The 17,691-nt window shown below is 40.6% G+C and overlaps 1 protein-coding gene across 5 annotated transcripts in view; it reads right to left on the reverse strand.

Annotated features, from left to right (window-relative positions):
* Positions 1-17,691, reverse strand: part of TENM1 (teneurin transmembrane protein 1) — a 570,240-nt gene that overhangs the window by 84,534 nt on the left and 468,015 nt on the right. For all 5 annotated transcript variants that reach the window (XM_075835787.1, XM_075835786.1, XM_075835785.1 and 2 more), the window contains 2 exons: positions 8,070-8,090; positions 5,168-5,400 (listed from right to left, as the gene is read on the reverse strand). In XM_075835787.1, coding sequence (XP_075691902.1) covers positions 5,168-5,400; positions 8,070-8,090 — 254 coding nt within the window. The remainder of the gene's footprint in view (positions 1-5,167; positions 5,401-8,069; positions 8,091-17,691) is intronic.

The following is a 17,691-nucleotide window of genomic DNA, read 5'->3' on the forward strand; positions in this document are numbered from 1 at the left end:
CCTCCATTTGTACATTGGTGTTTCAGTGGGATGCTGTGTGCAAAAATACTTACCGATCCCCGCATCTTGTATTTTACGGGTCCAGCACGTGATATTCCCTCTGACTTGTCTGGAGTTACTGTGCTTTTGAATAAACCGGAACTCAGGCTCTCAATGCATTCCTATAGGAGCCAGAACGAGGCTCCATAGAAATGCATTGAGAGCCTGACTTCTGGTTTTCTGAAAAGGAGCGATTCCAGACCAGGTCAGAATGAAGATCACGTGAGCGGCACTGGACCCGAAAAACGACAAAATGCGGGGATCAGTAAAAAAAATAAAGTGGAGTACTCCTTTAAATAGTCTAATCTATAATATACAAACATACCTGCTCTTTTAGTAAGTCTATCATATTTTTACATTACTTAATAAGCCATATTTATTTAGGACTCATTCACATGAGATTGGAAATTCGATTTTTGAATATTCGCCAATGGACAACTTAGATATTGTATGATAAAGTAGACATTTTTGTATTGCTTTCCATCTAGATATATCACTTTATGATGATTATGATGAGGATTATTATTTTGGATAAGATATTTTGGATTAAGATTGTGAGGCCCTTTTGGGACAGTGAGTGATGACAACCGCTGTACAGCATTGAAGAATATGTAGGCGCTATATAAATAAATAGAATAAATACAAAGTAAAGTTACACTTGATTATTACTTAACACCCCTACCCCAAACTTTTATGAACTATAGTTTGCTTCTGACTTTTGATAGCTTGGTAGGCAGTGTATACAATATAAATTGGGCTGAATATCCTTCTCCTTAGCCCTCGGATCACTTATTCTAGTCTGAAGTTTTTTCTCTTCTACATATTTTGTTATATTAACCCCTTCCCGCCGCAGTCATTTTTCGGATATTCACTTTAGTTTTTTCTCCCCACCTTCCAAAAGCCATAGCTTTTTTATTATTCTGTCAATATAGCCGTATGAGGGCTTGTTTTTTTGCGGGGCGAGTTGTAGATTTTCACGGCACCATTAACCGTGCCATATCATGTAGTGGGAAACTAGAAAAAAATTATTTGTCGGGTCGAATGGGAAAAACACAGCGATTCCTCCATTTTGTGGGAGGTTTCATTTTTACGGCATTCACAGTGTGGTAAAAACGACATGTTCTGCGAGTCCATATGATTACGTCGAAATTTATATATTTTTTATGTTGACCTACCTTTACAAGAAAAAAACTGATTGTTAAAAGTAAAAAAAATGGTGTCACCAATCTCTGATAGCTATGACTGTGTATTTTTTTTTGTGGCACGAGCTGTAGTTTCTATATGTACTATTTTGGGGTACTTGAGACTTTCTGATCACTTTTTATTACATTTTTGTGGGAGTTGAAGTGACCAAAAAACAGCAACTCTGGTGGTTAATTATTTGATAATAATTAAATGTTATATAGTAATAGTTCAGACTTTTCTGAATGTGTCAATACCAGTTATATTATCATTTATATTTTACATTGCGCTTGGGGAAAATGGGAAATGTTACTATTTTTTAACTTTCAATTTTTTTTTTTAAATATTAAAAGAACTTTATTTAACATTTTTTTACTAATCCCACTAGGGGACTTGAACCAGCGATCGTAGGATCACTTGCATGATATACCGTACTGCAATACTAATGTATTGCAGTATATCGTTATACTGACATTCTCCCATGAGGCACATATATAGAAGCACAAAGATGGCAGACCTGGGGGCCTTCAATAGACCCGTAGGCTGCAATGACAACCATCCACACAATCACGGGGGCCGATGCAACATCACACGGGGCCACCCCCTGTTTTATAACGGCTTAGATGCCATGGTCGCTTTAGACCATGGCATCTAAGGGGTTAAACAAGTGGGATCCTGCACGTTACACTGAAGTGTGAGCTTTTACACAAAGCTGACATGCTCATTCTATGGTGTGGGCTCAGCCTGTGAGCCCGTTCCAGACTCCCCCACCCGACATCAGCTGTATATATATTGTGGATGTCGGGAAGGGGTTAAAAGCATGAGGGACAGTGGTCTTAAAAACAAATTACCCATAATCTCTCTGGAATAAAACCTGTATTTACTGTGCTGTGACACAATAGCGTTTCTGTGGCACAGATATAAACATAGAAATATTTATGCCAATCATATGTAATTTACAACAAGGGACAAAGTATTTCTGAAAAAAAAAACACTCTGATAAACCCCCTACACCTGGTATTGTCCCCTTATTAAATATGTTTTCACATACGTGGCTAATTGGAATAGTCTTTATTCTACAGACTGTTTCCCTACAGCTAAATTTAAAAAATAACCTAAAGCAAGGGTTGTGTTTTCAGGGCACCAGGTAACTAGGGAAATTGTTTTAGTGCTAATTAGGACTTTGATTATTGAGTGCTTTGCTGTAAAAGTCTCATGAAATTGGTCTTGGAATTGAACTCAGGGGCTCAGCTATGATTCCCAGAAATGGTGTTATCATATGTTTGGCTCCCTCTGGAGCAATTGCAGCTCCAAAAACAAAACATTGCTCACGAAAATGCTCATTCATTCCATATTCTGCCAAAAATCGAAGTGCTAAGAACCGAACATGCTCAAGTGCTTTCCCATCTGCTATTGTGTGTAAATTATAGGCATATGAATGACACATTTCAGGAATAGGACACATATTCTGTCACTACTGATGGCTAGAAATAATTTGAAATGGTAACTTGGTAGTTTGGGGTGATTACGAGATATGCTGCAGACTCTTTTTATTCCCCTGCGTATGGTTGGAAGATGAGCACACAAAGCGCCTACTAGATACTGCCAGTGGCCATCTTCCAATTGCACTCTCCAATATCCCTGAAATCTATGCTCCTGATTTCACATGGACATTAAGTGTCATGGTCACTTTTAGACTTAAAGGGGAAATCTAGCCAACATTATGTTCAGATGACCACTTTCACTGGATTTCCCCATTAAATATCTTAGCATCTTGAACTCAATAATATGGGCAGAGCATCTAGATTCATTGTCCTATAGAAGGTGGACATTACTTTCAAGTTCAGCCCTACACATTTGCACAAAACTGGTGTAGTGATAGTTTAGTTTAGTGGCAGCATTATAAGTAACAGTAAAATTTACGTACAGCTTTAGTATTTTCTACCATAACCCAACCAAGCTGGTGGCCTGGAAATTACATTATCTGCTCAGTCTATATACAATGACAGTTTTAACATATATTTTTTGTCTGAAGTTGAACAACTATTTCACAATATTTAGTTTTTTTAATATGGAAGGACTATTGCATTGACTTGTTTCAGAATTAGAGGCACTAGACTTAATTAAATACATCACATAAAGAGTTATTCATTTCACAGCTTCAATTTACATTTTGTTGAATGATTATTGAGTATTAAATAAATATTAATTATCTTGTCTTTGATTGTGAGTTATTGACGAACATATTTCTCATGTCTGCACAACCAGGGAATAGTTAATTATACGCAGAAGTTTATACAAGTCTAATTAAAATGTGATTTTTGTGTAATCGCCTGTCTTAGATTGATTTGCAAATTGCTACAATATTTAACTAGATATTAAAGACAAACATAAGGGCAAGAGTGCAGAGGTTCATATGTCTTTTTTTCAGGACAACAGAGATTTTAAATCTGATATACTCAGGTGGAGCTTTTTATTTCATGAAAATAACTGTTAATAATTAAAAAAAAAAAAAAAAAAAAGCTGATCCAAAACGTAGTTAAATAAAGGGCTAATTATGCAATTTTTCAGGAAATTAATCATTTCAACTCTTTGCTGTTGGTAAAAAATTCCATGAAAGACACTCCTGAAATCCTTAGATCACAGTAGTAAAAAACTTTTAGACTAAGCCTAAATCTTTACTATGGATGTGCTGGACATTTCCATCAATGCAACCCTCGCAGTTGGTGAGGAGTAAACTCTTCCTTGCCTGTCAAGTTGCACAATTGTTGCCTAGTGACACTTCCAGCGAGTACTGACAGCTTTCCCTTGCGTAAATGTAAATGTTGCTCTTGCGGCTCGATCGATAAAGATCTATGGTAAATAATAGTTTTATTGTTCATTGCTGATCTTCCTCTCATTAACACTGGCCAATTATTGTTGACTACATTGAAACAAGCGAATCGTGACAATAATTGCTTAGTGTATACACTGCATTGTTAATTAAAGTTGTTAATTTGTGACTGATCATCTTCCAATGCAGTTACGGTTATAAAAAGTAAAAACCAAAACGATTGTCAGAAGATGGCCCTCCACTTCTCCAGCATAGATGTCTATGGGAAAAAGGACTCTTAGCTGGGCTGACAAGGCTTCTTTGTCGACGCCCGTGGTTAATCAGCCTGCATCTGTGCCTAGGTCTGTTAGAGTGACTCGATCTGCTACCACTCAGGCTGGGAGGCTGAGGAGTGGGAGAACCTATCACAGCCTGGCCAGATGGAGCTAGCTCCCGCCCTCGGTCTATTTATACATTCATTTCCTGCTCCTCCTTTGCCTGTGATTCTGTCTGGTTTCCTGGCTCTGCTGCTCCTGCTAGCACTATTGACCCCTGCTTCAAATTGACCCTGGCTTTACTGACTACTCTCCTGCTCTGCGTTTGGTACCTCGTACACTCCTGGTTTGACTCGGCTCGTTCACTACTCTTGTTGCTCACGGTGTTGCCGTGGGCAACTGCCCCATTTCCCTTAGCTTCTGTGTACCCTTGTCTGTTGGTCTGTCGTGCACTTATTGAGCATAGGGACCGTTGCCCAGTTGTACGCCGTCGCCTAGGATGGGCCGTGCAAGTAGGCAGGGTCTGAGTGGCGGGTAGATTAGGACTCACCTGTCTGTCTCCCTACCCTGTCATTACAGAATGAGAGTTTGCTCGTTCATCGGCTGATCGCTGCCTTGTTTACACAGGGCAACGATCGAGAACAAGCATTCATATGAACCCCCGACCATTGGCCCATGTAAAGGGGTTTTAAGTGGCTTGTATATTGGAGAGTCATTGAAGAAGAAAATTGTAAGGGTTCACTCATCTCTATTCGTATCCAAATTCAAACATAAAATAGCTTTTGGAGCATTTTTGTCAAAATGTTGGGCAATGTAAGAGCACATTGAAAATTGAAATACTTTTTATTTATCAGTTTACCTCTTGGACTGTTAAGCGAAGCTTCATTTGCTATTTCTCCATCTCCACAGTGGCTTTGGTCAAATGGGAGACATTGATCTCCTGTCCCAGCTACCACTTCAAAGTTCTTTGTCAGCTCCTTAACATCAGAAAGAGATTTGACTCTGTAGACTTTCCTGGTATTGGTATCCGACAAGAACAAAGATTCTGAGGAGGGATCCACGGCCAAGTAATATTTATGAGCTGGGCTAGTACTGGAAGAGAGAATATGGAGGATTATTATTTATATCATATATCTACATAATTGCAGCTAATTCAGCCTCATATGCTATATCCCATTGCCATTTCCCTCGTTCCATGAAGTCAGATATTTTATATTGAGTAGTAATTAATTCTTCATTAGATCACAATCATCGCAATGTATGAATAACCACTTTCATATAGAATAAAGATAGAAGAATAGATAGCTTTGCTAATCAACTTCTTCATACAACTCATTTTGCAGAGGTGATCAGAGACCTGGAAAACCTTACCACCTCATATTTAAAATGCTGACAGGAGTCCTAACCATATGCAGCTCCCAACCATAACTTACAAGGATACTCATGTATCCTAGTGGGACTCTTCCTTATCTGCCAGTGCAATTTATTTTTGTGGGTGGAAACTTTTTGGGCTACCATTCTGACAATTAAAATATTGCGACCATTCCATTTTCTATTTATCTTGTAGAAGAGGTTTCAGGACCTTCTATATAACCAGGTCTGACCAAAACCATGAAAAATGATTAATCTTATAAGCAAATACAGATGTAGCCGTCTTTACCTTGACTTTTAACGCATTAAATAAACAATGGCTAGATCCCTTATCTTGACTTTTTCCATGACTTTTCAATGGCTTTTGTTGTGTGATATCACACTGTAGCAAGTTATTAGAATCAAGTTAAAGATGACTACATCCGTAAAATAATAGTTAGATAACTAATTTATCATAACCCAGATAAAATGTATCAGTAATGTCTAACGAATGTGTTTTTGGAGACATTGCAATTGACTGAAGTTTGAGTTGAAAATAGAGATTTCCACGTTCATCTTGAAAGCATTGATTGATGTTGTCATGGAGATGGCTTGCTTGTGATGAGGGTGTATGCTTTGCTAGCAAACATTTTAATCTTTGCTAGCGGTAGGAACAGTATCAGGGGCTTAGTAGTTGTTCAGTGTATTTAATCATTTCTTCATTCCTTGGGTTTAAATTTCTAATCTTAACCATGTGTATCAGCAGTTTGTCATTCTATATGATAACAAAACTCTATGCATGGGGAACATGCAGGGAAATCACAATAAGCCAATAGTTCACAAGCCAATAAAGTCAGGTGTTGTTACTTTCGGCTACTTTCTGCGACTGAATTTTTCGTCCCATTCATCTGAATGAGTTTGTTTCTATAGTAGGTGCATAGATATTTATAGGCCCCATTCAGATGCATGGAACAATCTCAGAATTTTTTTCCACACCGCTATCACATGTGAATATAATATATGAAATATAAGGTATAAATTAAAACTTTGTAAATAAAAACAGCTACCATAGGTTTACTAAAAAGTTGCAAAGCTTAGAGTTCATGTTTGGTATTTTGCAATTATGTACAGTAGTTCATTTCAATGACATTGCATTATGTATATGAGAAGATATGCAGAAAATAGTGCAGCCTTCCATGATTGAAAAGAGTTAGGTAAAGACTCATTAATACCCAAATATTGACTGATGCAAAAAAAAAAAAAAAAAAAGAAGCTTTGACAAGCAGGTGGCATTCAATGCATTGAAAATCACTTCTCTTTTCCATGAATGGCTACTGGGTCACCAGTAATGGCTGGAAACCACTGGATCACCATAGATGGACAATAAACCATCAGATCACTAGGGTGTGAATACAAAATAGCTTAAGAGAAGGGAGAAAAAAAAGAGAATGGCGCTCCTCTAGGGTAATATTTTCAAAACAGGCTAATAAACAAGTGGACAGATCAAAACGTGTGGTATTGCTGCTAACCTGGATCGGTTGTGTTTTAATGTATGGCACAACGCAAATGTAGGCATGTCGAGTTCAATGTTCAATGCATTTAAACCTTCATACTAATGTCTACTTAAGGCCTGATGAAGACCTCGGTCTGAGGTTTAAACGTGTTGCATCTTTTCACAATGACTTACAGCAAATCAATCGGCTGATAGCCTTTTCCTCTCAACTCCATGATAAAGAAGCACAAATGGCTCAGCTGAGCATGCATATTTTTTTTAAATGGGTAGGGGATAAGCCATTGCCAGGTCCCTCTACCAGCGTTTCATCTCACGTGGGAACAAAGAATCAGGCCAACATGCCTTATCATCCCTGACATCTGCCATTGGGGAGATTTGGGTAGCCCCATTCATATAAGATTGTTGGACGATTTATCTGAAATCGTCTGGTTTGTCCAATTTTTATCTTATTTGTATGTTCTCATGAGATTTGGGCTCTATGTTCGGTCTATACACCAGGAAGTGCTGCCGATGTATACATCTAACGTGCCCATAGAGTTTTATTGGTCAGACGTTAACTGTTCAATTGTGAACGCCGAATGTATGCCATAAACATGATGTGAACAGAGCCATAAAATTACCCTTATACTACAATGGAACCTGAGCTAATTCTTAATGCAGTGTTGTTGCAGGACACATTATATAAGTGATTGATTGATGGAAACAAACATGATGGCTTAATCTCGTACATTTCGCCAGACAATAAAATGGAATTAGATGAAATCCCTGTGTGCCTTGAATACTGCTCATGCACATATTTATTCTGTTCTCGACCCGATAAGTAATATATTGCATCCGTTGAAAGTTTTTTTTTTTTTATTGTAAATCAATAGTCACAAAGGACTGCACTGGCATTTACCTGTGTCTCGTGTCCCTGTTTCTGATATAATAAATCAAGTCCGCAGTAATGCAAGGAGAAAAAGAAAATAGAAATAATGTTAGTTTATTACATAAAAAGGGTGACACACAACAAGTAAAGCAAATACACAACTTTGTAAAATTATTTAAACTAGTATTGGGTTACCATATTTGTCAGAAATGACTCCCCCCTGTAGACTACTAGAGTAGTGAAAACCAATGAGAACATGCAGAATGTGACCAGAATGTCTGATCAACTTCTGAACAGATACATTAAATGTCTGGATTTGTCTGCTACAGGACCATATGTGTTCTAATCTTCAGAAGATTGCATCGTATGGGGGTCGATGGGCTGTTGGAGGGGGCCGCCCCCTCTTTCTAATGGCTTAGATGCCGCGGTCGCTATTGACAGAGTTCTCTCTCTTCCTGACCAGTGCAAGGTGTCAGCTGTAATACACAGCTAACACCCGCAGCGTATGGAGCGGACTCAGCCCGTGAGCCCGCTTCATACTTTAACCCCCACAATAGGACATACAGGGGCATTCTGGTGCATCAAGGGGATAAACTGCTCAGGTAAAATTACAGCTGAGCTGTGATTGGTTGTTATGGGCAACAAACAGTTTTTCTTTTAGACAGTTTGGATAAATCTGCTCACTAAAACACCACATTTATTAAGGGAACCTGTCACCAGCATTTTCACCACTAAACCCACACCTCCTTCAGGTAGGTTATGAAATATCCTCCTTAGCCTCTTTTATGTTAAAAATTGCCAGCTTACATCGACAAAAACCCCAAAGTCATATGCAAATTTGCGGAGAAGCGTCACACACACTGCCTGTTATCTGAGGAGGGGTCAGGCTGAGAGGCTGGAGGGGGATCACTTCAGATGCCCCTGCCTTTGGCTCTAGATCATCTAGAACCATGGTTCTGGTGTCGATTCAAAGATGAGAATCTCAGCTCTAGAGAATTGGATTTCCACAGATGTAGCCATCTTTATCTTGACTCTGATAACTTGCTGCAGCGTGATATCACACAACAAAAGCCATTGAAAAGTCATTGAAAAAGTCAAGATAAAGTTTCTTGCCGCTGTGTATTTAATGTATCAAGATTAAGATGGCTACATCTGTATGTGCTATAGAACTGGAGAACTGGGATTCTGGTGCGGTTTTAAAGCATGAGATTCTCGTCTTTAAAACAACATCATTGTATATGACTTTGAAGGTGATTTTTTTTATAGGCAAATGGGCGATTTTTAACAATAAGAAGGAAAGATAAGGAGGATATTTCATTCCCTACCTGAGGGTGCTTTGGGTTTAGTGGTGAAAATGCTGCTGACAGGTTCCCTTTAGAATAGTCTATGCAGGGAGATGAGGGGCAGGTTGAAAAGTTAGCAATATGTCTGCTTTAATAATCAAAAATATGCATTAAACAGGATTGCATGTACCTATCCTTGGGTCTTGTTCATATAGTTCAGTTTTGGTTTTTTTTAAGCCAAAACCTGGAGTCTAAACACAGGGAAAAAATCTAAAGGAACTTATTTGTCCCTGATTTATTTTTATTTTTTTAAAACATCCCTGATTTTTGGTAAAAACAAAAGAAAATGCTTAAAAAAATTGCACCAAACTACACTGTGTGAGTCTGGCTTTTCTGTCATTGTTTGTATTACACGCAACAGGTTTCAGCTGAAAATAAAAGATTGTTTTTCTTCAACCGATTTTAATGACTATAGAGGTTACAGAAGAAAAAAAACTAGATCAGCAGAATAAAGAATTTCCATTAAATTAACATGTGAGTTAAAATGTCCCAGAGGAGAAATACAAAAACGTAGAGACAAAATGAATATGTAAAAGTGTAAAAATAAAGCTCCACACTATAACACTTCAAATGGCATCCTGCATTTAGTGGTTCTTAAGGGAAATTCCCATGTTATTGATAAAAATATATAACAGTCCCTGTATTAAACACCACTTAAAAATTGTCTTTTTCCTTGACAGTCTAAATTCCCTTAATGTGAGTTATCAGTAAGCCTGTGATGCCCATCAGCAATTTCCTTAACTCACAATCTCTAAGAGAACCCAAAATAATTCTTGAAGGGGTTTTCCACATTTAGTTACCTTCTGACCTGCCATTGAAATCGGTCAAAATCTAAATAGATTGTCCAGGAGTAGAAAAATATGGCTGCTTTTATCCGGAAACAGTGCCACCCCTGTCCATGGGTTGTGTCTGGTGTTGCAGCTCAGCTACACTGAAGTGAATGCGGTTGAGCTGCAATACCACACACAACCTATGGACAGGTGTGGCACTGTTTTTGCAAGAACGCAGTCATGTTTGTCTAATCCTGTACAACCCCTATAAGGTGGAATTCTATGTACTGGGACCCCAACTAATTCTTAGGGTCCCTTTGAATACAAAGCCTGGTACTTCACCAATAAACTCAATCCCACTTCCGGGGCCTCATGAATAAAATATACTCCAATAAAATAGTGTCAGTATTACCCATTGCAAGCAATCAGATCCTGGTTTATTCCCAGCACGTATTTTCAAATGATAAAGGTCTTTTGATTGGCTGCTATGGGCAATATTGGTGATTTTTTTTAGAATGGTACTTTTACATATGAGGCTATGACATTTTTTACCTAGGCTAAAAAGGTTTGTGCACATTACTGAACCTTCTGGCACTTTCCTTCTATGGGTTTTAGTGGTCCTAGCATACAGAGCCCAAATTATGCTAAGGCCTCATTCACACGACAGGGTCCGAGTGTCGGCCGGGAAAATCGGCCGTTTTTGGCAGATTTTCCCGGCCGGTTTGCATCCGATTTGCATCCGTTCCGATTCCGTTCCGGGCCGAGTTGCCGTTTTTTCCGGCCGATTTGGACCCGATTTGCATCCGTTTTTTTCCCTGTCCGTTTTAAAATCGGATGAATTTCATTTAAATTTGTTGCCACACACAGCCCTTTGTAGATAATGCCACAGCCCCCCTGGTAGGTAATGCCACCCAGCCCCCTGCAGGTAATGCCACCCAGCCCCCTGTAGGTAATGCCACCCAGCCCCCTGTAGGTGATGCCACCCTGCCCCCTGTAGGTGATGCCACCCTGCCCCCTGTAGGTGATGCCACACAGTCCCCTGTAGGTTGCACCCATCCCCCCCCCTTCCAGGAGAAGTCACTGACTTCAATGTCCATATATGGACAGTGTAGTCACTGACTTCTCCTGAAGAGGAATTCCCTGCCACAGGTCGGGAATTCCGCTTCAGAAGTGAGTGACGTCACTGTGTCCATATATGGACAGTGTAGTCACTCACTTCTCCTGTAGCGGAATCCCCGGCCATAGAGTCGGGGATTCCGCTGCAGAAGTGAGTCACTTCGCTGTGTCCATATATGGACAGTGTAGTCACTCACTTCTCCTGTAGCGGCATCCCCGGCCATAGAGTCGGGGATTCCGCTGCAGAAGTGCGTGACTTCGCTGTGTCCATATATGGACAGTGTAGTCACTCACTTCTCCTGTAGCGGAATCCCCGGCCATAGAGTCGGGGATTCCGCTGCAGAAGTGCGTGACTTCGCTGTGTCCATATATGGACAGTGTAGTCACTCACTTCTCCTGTAGCGGAATCCCCAATCCCCAGCCGGGGATTGGGGATTCCGACTCCTACAGCGAGCAATAAAAGATCCTCCTCCTCACATGCACTCTGCACTGTGAGGAGGAGGAGAGAGAGTGCGCGAGCGACGGTAGACCCGGCCATCACTCGGAACACATTCCGGTGATGGCCGTGTATTACCCGGCCCCATAGACTTCTATGGGAGCCGGGCGGCCGGGCACCCGGCTGAAAATAGAGCATGTCCTATTTTTTGACGGGCGGTTTTCCCGGCCATCAAAAAATCGGTCGTGTGAATAGCCCCATTAGGGGTCTATTATTCCTAATGCAGCCGGGTGCCGGCCGATTTATGAACGGCCGGCACCCGGCCGGGAATCCCTGTCGTGTGAATTCCGCCTAAAACTAAATGTAGAGCCCCTTCAGTGAATGCTTATAATGTTTATATAGGGACAATTATAAACAATTATTAATCATGTGGCATTTTCTCCTTTAAAGGCCATGTAAATCTTTGAATGGCATTTTTTGTAATAAAAAGGTCAGTCAGTGTGATTGGTGCAACTTTATAAATAGTTTTATTAAAAAATATTTGTACTTTTTGAGATACAGCTGCTTTGTATTCTCTATACATGAGCAGCTGTATTAATTGCTAAATCCTGCGCCCGTCAGGTTCCCGGGACTGACGGGTTCAGTGAAAGCGAGTCCACCTCTAATCTAGCACATCTAACCTATAAGGGTATGTTCACACGCACTGTTTTCAGACGTAACTCGGGCGTTTTACTCCTCGAATTACGCCTGAAAAAACGGCTCCATTACGCCTACAAACATCTGCCCATTGCTTTCAATGGGTTTTACGATGTTCTGTTCCCACGAGGTGTTTCTACGCGTCACTGTCAAAAGACGGCGCGTAGAAAGACGCCCGCGAAAAAGAAGTGCATGTCACTTCTTGGGACGTTTTTGGAGCCGTTTTTCATTGACTCCATTGAAAAACAGAAGCAATAACGTCCGTAAAATATGCCGCAAAAAATGCGAGTAGTTACTGCTCCGTATTTTCAGACGTATTTTGCTAAGCCGTGTGAACATACCCTAACCTGGCTTGAAAATGCCTTCATCGGGAAGGTGAAACGTTGCCACTTATATACTGGGTGAATAAACACCTTTGAATCCATGTTGGTATGCTGCCTCCTTTCCTTTGGGTGACTCCAGGGGAACTTTGTTAAGTTCATAACATAGATGTGATAGATTACAGGGGGATCCTGTGTGTCTGACACACAGGACTCTCTGACACTGAACCTGTCAGGTCCGCGGGACTGACGGATTCAGGTCATAGCAAAAGATACAGCTGCTCTGTATAGAGAATAGTATTTAGAAAGTTGCACCAATCACACTGACTGACCTTTTTATAAAAAAAAAAAATTATATTCAAAGGTTTACATAGCCTTTAAAGAGGCTCTGTCACCAGTTTATAACTTGCCTATCTCCTACCTAATCTAATATGCGCTTTGATATAGATAACTACTGTTTCTTTGTTTTTTGTTTTTTTTTAAAAACGTTTATTATTGAGCAAGTTATGAACATTTTTGACTTATACAAATTTTTTCTAAATGCCCACACGCGTTGTATAGAAAAGTGTATGATGCGGACCAATCAGCGTCATACACTTCTCTTCATTCAAGCCCTGCTTGATCCACAGCACAGTGTGATCTCGCGAGATCACACTGTGACGTGATTTGGAGGAATGGAAGACTGAACAGACATCGCCTCCAGCCATGCCAGGCCGTTTATACGAATCTGCAGCGGCTAGAGGCGATGTCTGTTGAGTCTTCTGTCGCTCCGGTGAAGGACCTGGAATGAAGAGAAGTGTATGACGCTGATTGGTCAGCGTCATACACTTTTCTATACAACGCCCACTTGGTGAATAGAAAGAAAACACCCAGTTGGGCATTTAGAAAAAATTTGCATAAATCGAAAAATGTTCATAACTTGCTCAATAATAAACGTTTGCTTTTTTTTAAAAACAACAAAAAAACCAAGTAGTTATCTACATCAAAGCGCCAATTAGATTAGGTAAGAAATAGGCAAGTTATAAACTGGTGACAGAGCATCTTCAAGCCTCTAACTGCACAAATGTCAGAGACATGCAGGATAGATTTACATTTTTTTGACTCTGTGGTCTCATACTGAGAAATACTACAGAGCGTTTGCTAACAAGACACAACTCCATAGAGTCTTCATTGGTGTTTCATTAACATCACTAATACAAAGGCAATAAATTGACAGATAACTGATTACTTTCTACTCTGGTGTGTACAGTGTGAGAAATACTGATTCTGCTTATTTTGACACTTAGCCCCAGGATATACTTTCTAGATTTAACATCTTGTTTTGAAGGTGCACCGCAAATCATTTTAAATTAGTGTTACAAGAACCATAACAGTGTCTCGTCATTAACAAATAATTGCATTGCTTAGTACAAGTTCAGATTCATTTACTTATTTATACAAAAACAATCTCAAGGCTGCATGAAATGTAATCTCATGTTGCTGTTTGTTCTGCTTGAGAAAGTACAGTGTATCCACGTGAGTATTTATGAAAGTTCTTTATCACCAGAGGCGGAAATCTGATTGAGTTGGGTATTGTTGAGCACGTAAAATTAGGTACTGTAAAAATGCTAATATTGTAAATGAACCATTCATGCATTAATGTAAAATTGGAAATATTATGTTTCATGCTACGATTGTTTCGAATACTCTGAAATGCTTGGACTGCTAAGTAAGTAGCAAAATCACTGTACAATTTCTACTTTTATTTCTATATACAGAAATGTAACAGCATTGATAGCTTTTACAGGGATTCTTCAACTACCTGTCCTTAAACTGTGGACTGCCCTTACAGTAGCTGATCTGCCAAATATTGAGAGTCTCTGAGATTAAAGAAGAGTTATTTGCTGAAAAGCTTCAATTATTAGGGGTTATAGCATATTGATGGGATATGCCTTAAATGATGGACTGGTTGGTCGGTTTTTACTGTTCAGGACTAGAGATGAGCGAACTTATGAAAAGTTCGGTTCGGCTAGTTCGCCGAATTTCACGAAAAAGTTCGATTCGGACCGAACTAGTTCTGACCAAACCTGTAATTTCCGTGCGCCGAGCATGGTACTGTCCAGGGTGCTGAAAGAGTTAATGGGCTGCACTAACTCTTTCAGCCACCTTGACAGTACATGCTCGGCGCCGGAAAATAAAATGTTAATGTAATACAAAAAAAATAAAAATATGTTCATACTTACATTCCTCCTGTCCGGCCTCCAGCGATGATGTTTCATCCATGTCGCCGCTGCAGCCAATCACAGGCTGTAGTAGCGGTCACGCACGTCAGGATGACATCAGAAGGCCGGCCTCCAGGGATGACGCTTCATCCCACGTGACCGCCTCTGCAGCCAATCACAGGCTGCAGCGGCCTCTGCAGCCAATCACAGGCTGCAGCGGCCTCTGCAGCCAATCACACGCTCCTCTCCTGAAATACTCTGTGCTGCCTTAAACTCTGTGGACAGGTCAGGATCCTGTTTCTTTTAAATGCTTCTGGGGAACCCGCTCGATCCACTATATAAGGCTGCGCTACAGTGCAGCATTTAAAAGAGATGAGTGCACCCGTCATTACGGCAGCGTTGCTAGGTGACGTCAGTAAATAGTCACTGTCCAGGGTGCTGAAAGAGTTAACTGATTGGCAGTAACTGTTTCAGCACCCTGGACAGTGAATTCCGATCAGAATATACATCAACCTGTAAAAAAAAAAGACGTTCATACTTACCGAGAACTTTCTGCTTCCTCCAGTCCGGTCTCCTGGCCGTTGCCTTGGTGACGCGTCCCTCTCGACATCCGGCCCGACATTCCTGGATGACGATACAGCCCATGTGACCGCTGAAGCCAATCACAGGCTGCCGCGGCCTCTGCAGTCAATCACAGGCTGCAGAGGCCTCTGCAGCCAATCACAGGCTGCCGCGTCAGAAAAGAAGGTCGGACTGGAGGAAGAAGAGGGACTCGTCACCAAGACAACGACCGGGTACGTATGAAATGCTTTTTATTTTATTTTTAATCAGCAGCCTCTTTTCTCTATCAGTGATTGATAGAGACAAGTGGCCGCCGATTTGTATAATATTTTTGACCGGGTTCAGTCAAAATGGGTTCGGCCGAACCCGGTGAAGTTCGGATTCGCTGCGAACCGAACTTTTCCCGATGTTCGGACCGAAACCGGGTTCGGTTGTCCCGGTTCGCTCATCTCTATTCAGGACATTTAACACTTATCTTGCACTAAAACCGTCACTTTATGATTGTGATACTTATTTCCCTGCAGACTCTGATGTTCAAGAAATTTATGGATATTTCTAGTCACCTAAACTTTTGTTGGTATCTCTGCCTGTGCGATGCCTCCCATTGGGATGACCTCTCGCATTGATTTTTGCAGGTGGGGTTTTTCCCTCTTGGCGGGCCATCACATGCACTGACACCTCTTTAGCTTCTACCATAGGATGATAGTAGAGATTGTGTTTGCAGTATTGCATCGTTTGGTGCCGCCAGCATGATGCCTGTTGCCATCTCGATGGCCCTACCCAGTGACTTTTGTTTTTTGGATTTATGGGTGATTTGATCCGTGATTAGTATCGTATACTGTTTGTCACCCATGTTCTTGGGGCAGTTGGTGCGATGTTTGTTGCCTTGGTTACCTTGCATTGTGTAATTGCTGTATAGGTTTCCAGGTGACAACCTCTCGCTCATACTGTCACCGCTGCTTTGAATATTGGCCACATAGGCTTTTCCACTTCGTTGCATGTTAACTGTACCAGCAGGGGCCACTGGCATGATGCTTATCGCCCCTTGGACATGACTGCGATTCGGTGGTCCTTTGGGTGATGACCCCCAGCCCGCGATCTCATCCGGGTTTCCTCTTGTCCTATCTTTCTACATGTGGATGATCTTACTTGAGGTTGATATTCCAATCCATACTCTATACTCATGGTATTTGTCTGGTGGCGCTGCTTGCACAATTTTTGTCTATTTTGCGGCCAAGCAGTGCTTGATGCCGTGTGAGTTACCATGGAACGGACTCTCGCTCGCACCGCCACTTGCGTGTGGAATGTCGACTGTATATGTATATATATTTTTTCATATTTTTTCAATTGTTTGCTCATATAAAACTGGTACAGTATATTGGGATAATTCCTCTTGTATAATTGAATTTGTTAAATAAAGCTTATAGGCTTTCACTTTTCATTTGGTATAGTGCGCATGCGCTCCCGTGAACTAATTTATTGCTGTACCGGAAGTTTTCAAGCTACTTGCGGAAGTTCTCATTTTGGGCAGTTAAACGCTCAGGGGATCTGATGCCGATGAAGCAGGTAGTACCGCTACTAAACCATACGAGTACTAGCAGTCTCACTTCCTGATGAAGGTTGTGAATAGCACGTTGAGGTGCTCCTTGGGGTTACTTCTTTCATTATTACCATATCTGAACAGGTAGCTTACCTATGTGATATATAGAATTACATTTTGTGGTTTACCATTTATAGGGTTTGATTGTAGACATTTAGCCTAGTTAAGACTTGCCACTATTTTTCATGAATGTACTCTTAGTATTGACATTCTGTTATGGTGGATTTCATCCCAGTATGTTTTCATGTTTTCATCCTATTTGTTTCTTGGTGGTAAACTCGTTACTTTTATTGTATTTATTATTAAAGATGAACTTTTTCTAGGCGAAAAGCTTTGTCCTATGTATGCAGTTTTTGCTAGCTTGTACAATATAGGTTCATTATGGACTGGTGGGGGGTCTGAATAGGCTGTAGCACTACTAGCACTAGTAAATGCTCCTTCATTTGATTTTTTTTTATTATACGGAGCCACTCCCGACCCAGTGTGGTACAGGTACTGGAAGTCAGTCCCATTTACTAGTATAATAGACATGCATTTTATGGACTATTGAGGAATTACTTGGTTTGCTTCTCTTTTACATAAAGAGGTTGTCCGGAAGGGTTTGTCATG

The sequence above is a fragment of the Rhinoderma darwinii genome, chromosome 8 (genome assembly GCF_050947455.1).
Source record: "Rhinoderma darwinii isolate aRhiDar2 chromosome 8, aRhiDar2.hap1, whole genome shotgun sequence".
NCBI lineage: Eukaryota > Metazoa > Chordata > Amphibia > Anura > Rhinodermatidae > Rhinoderma > Rhinoderma darwinii.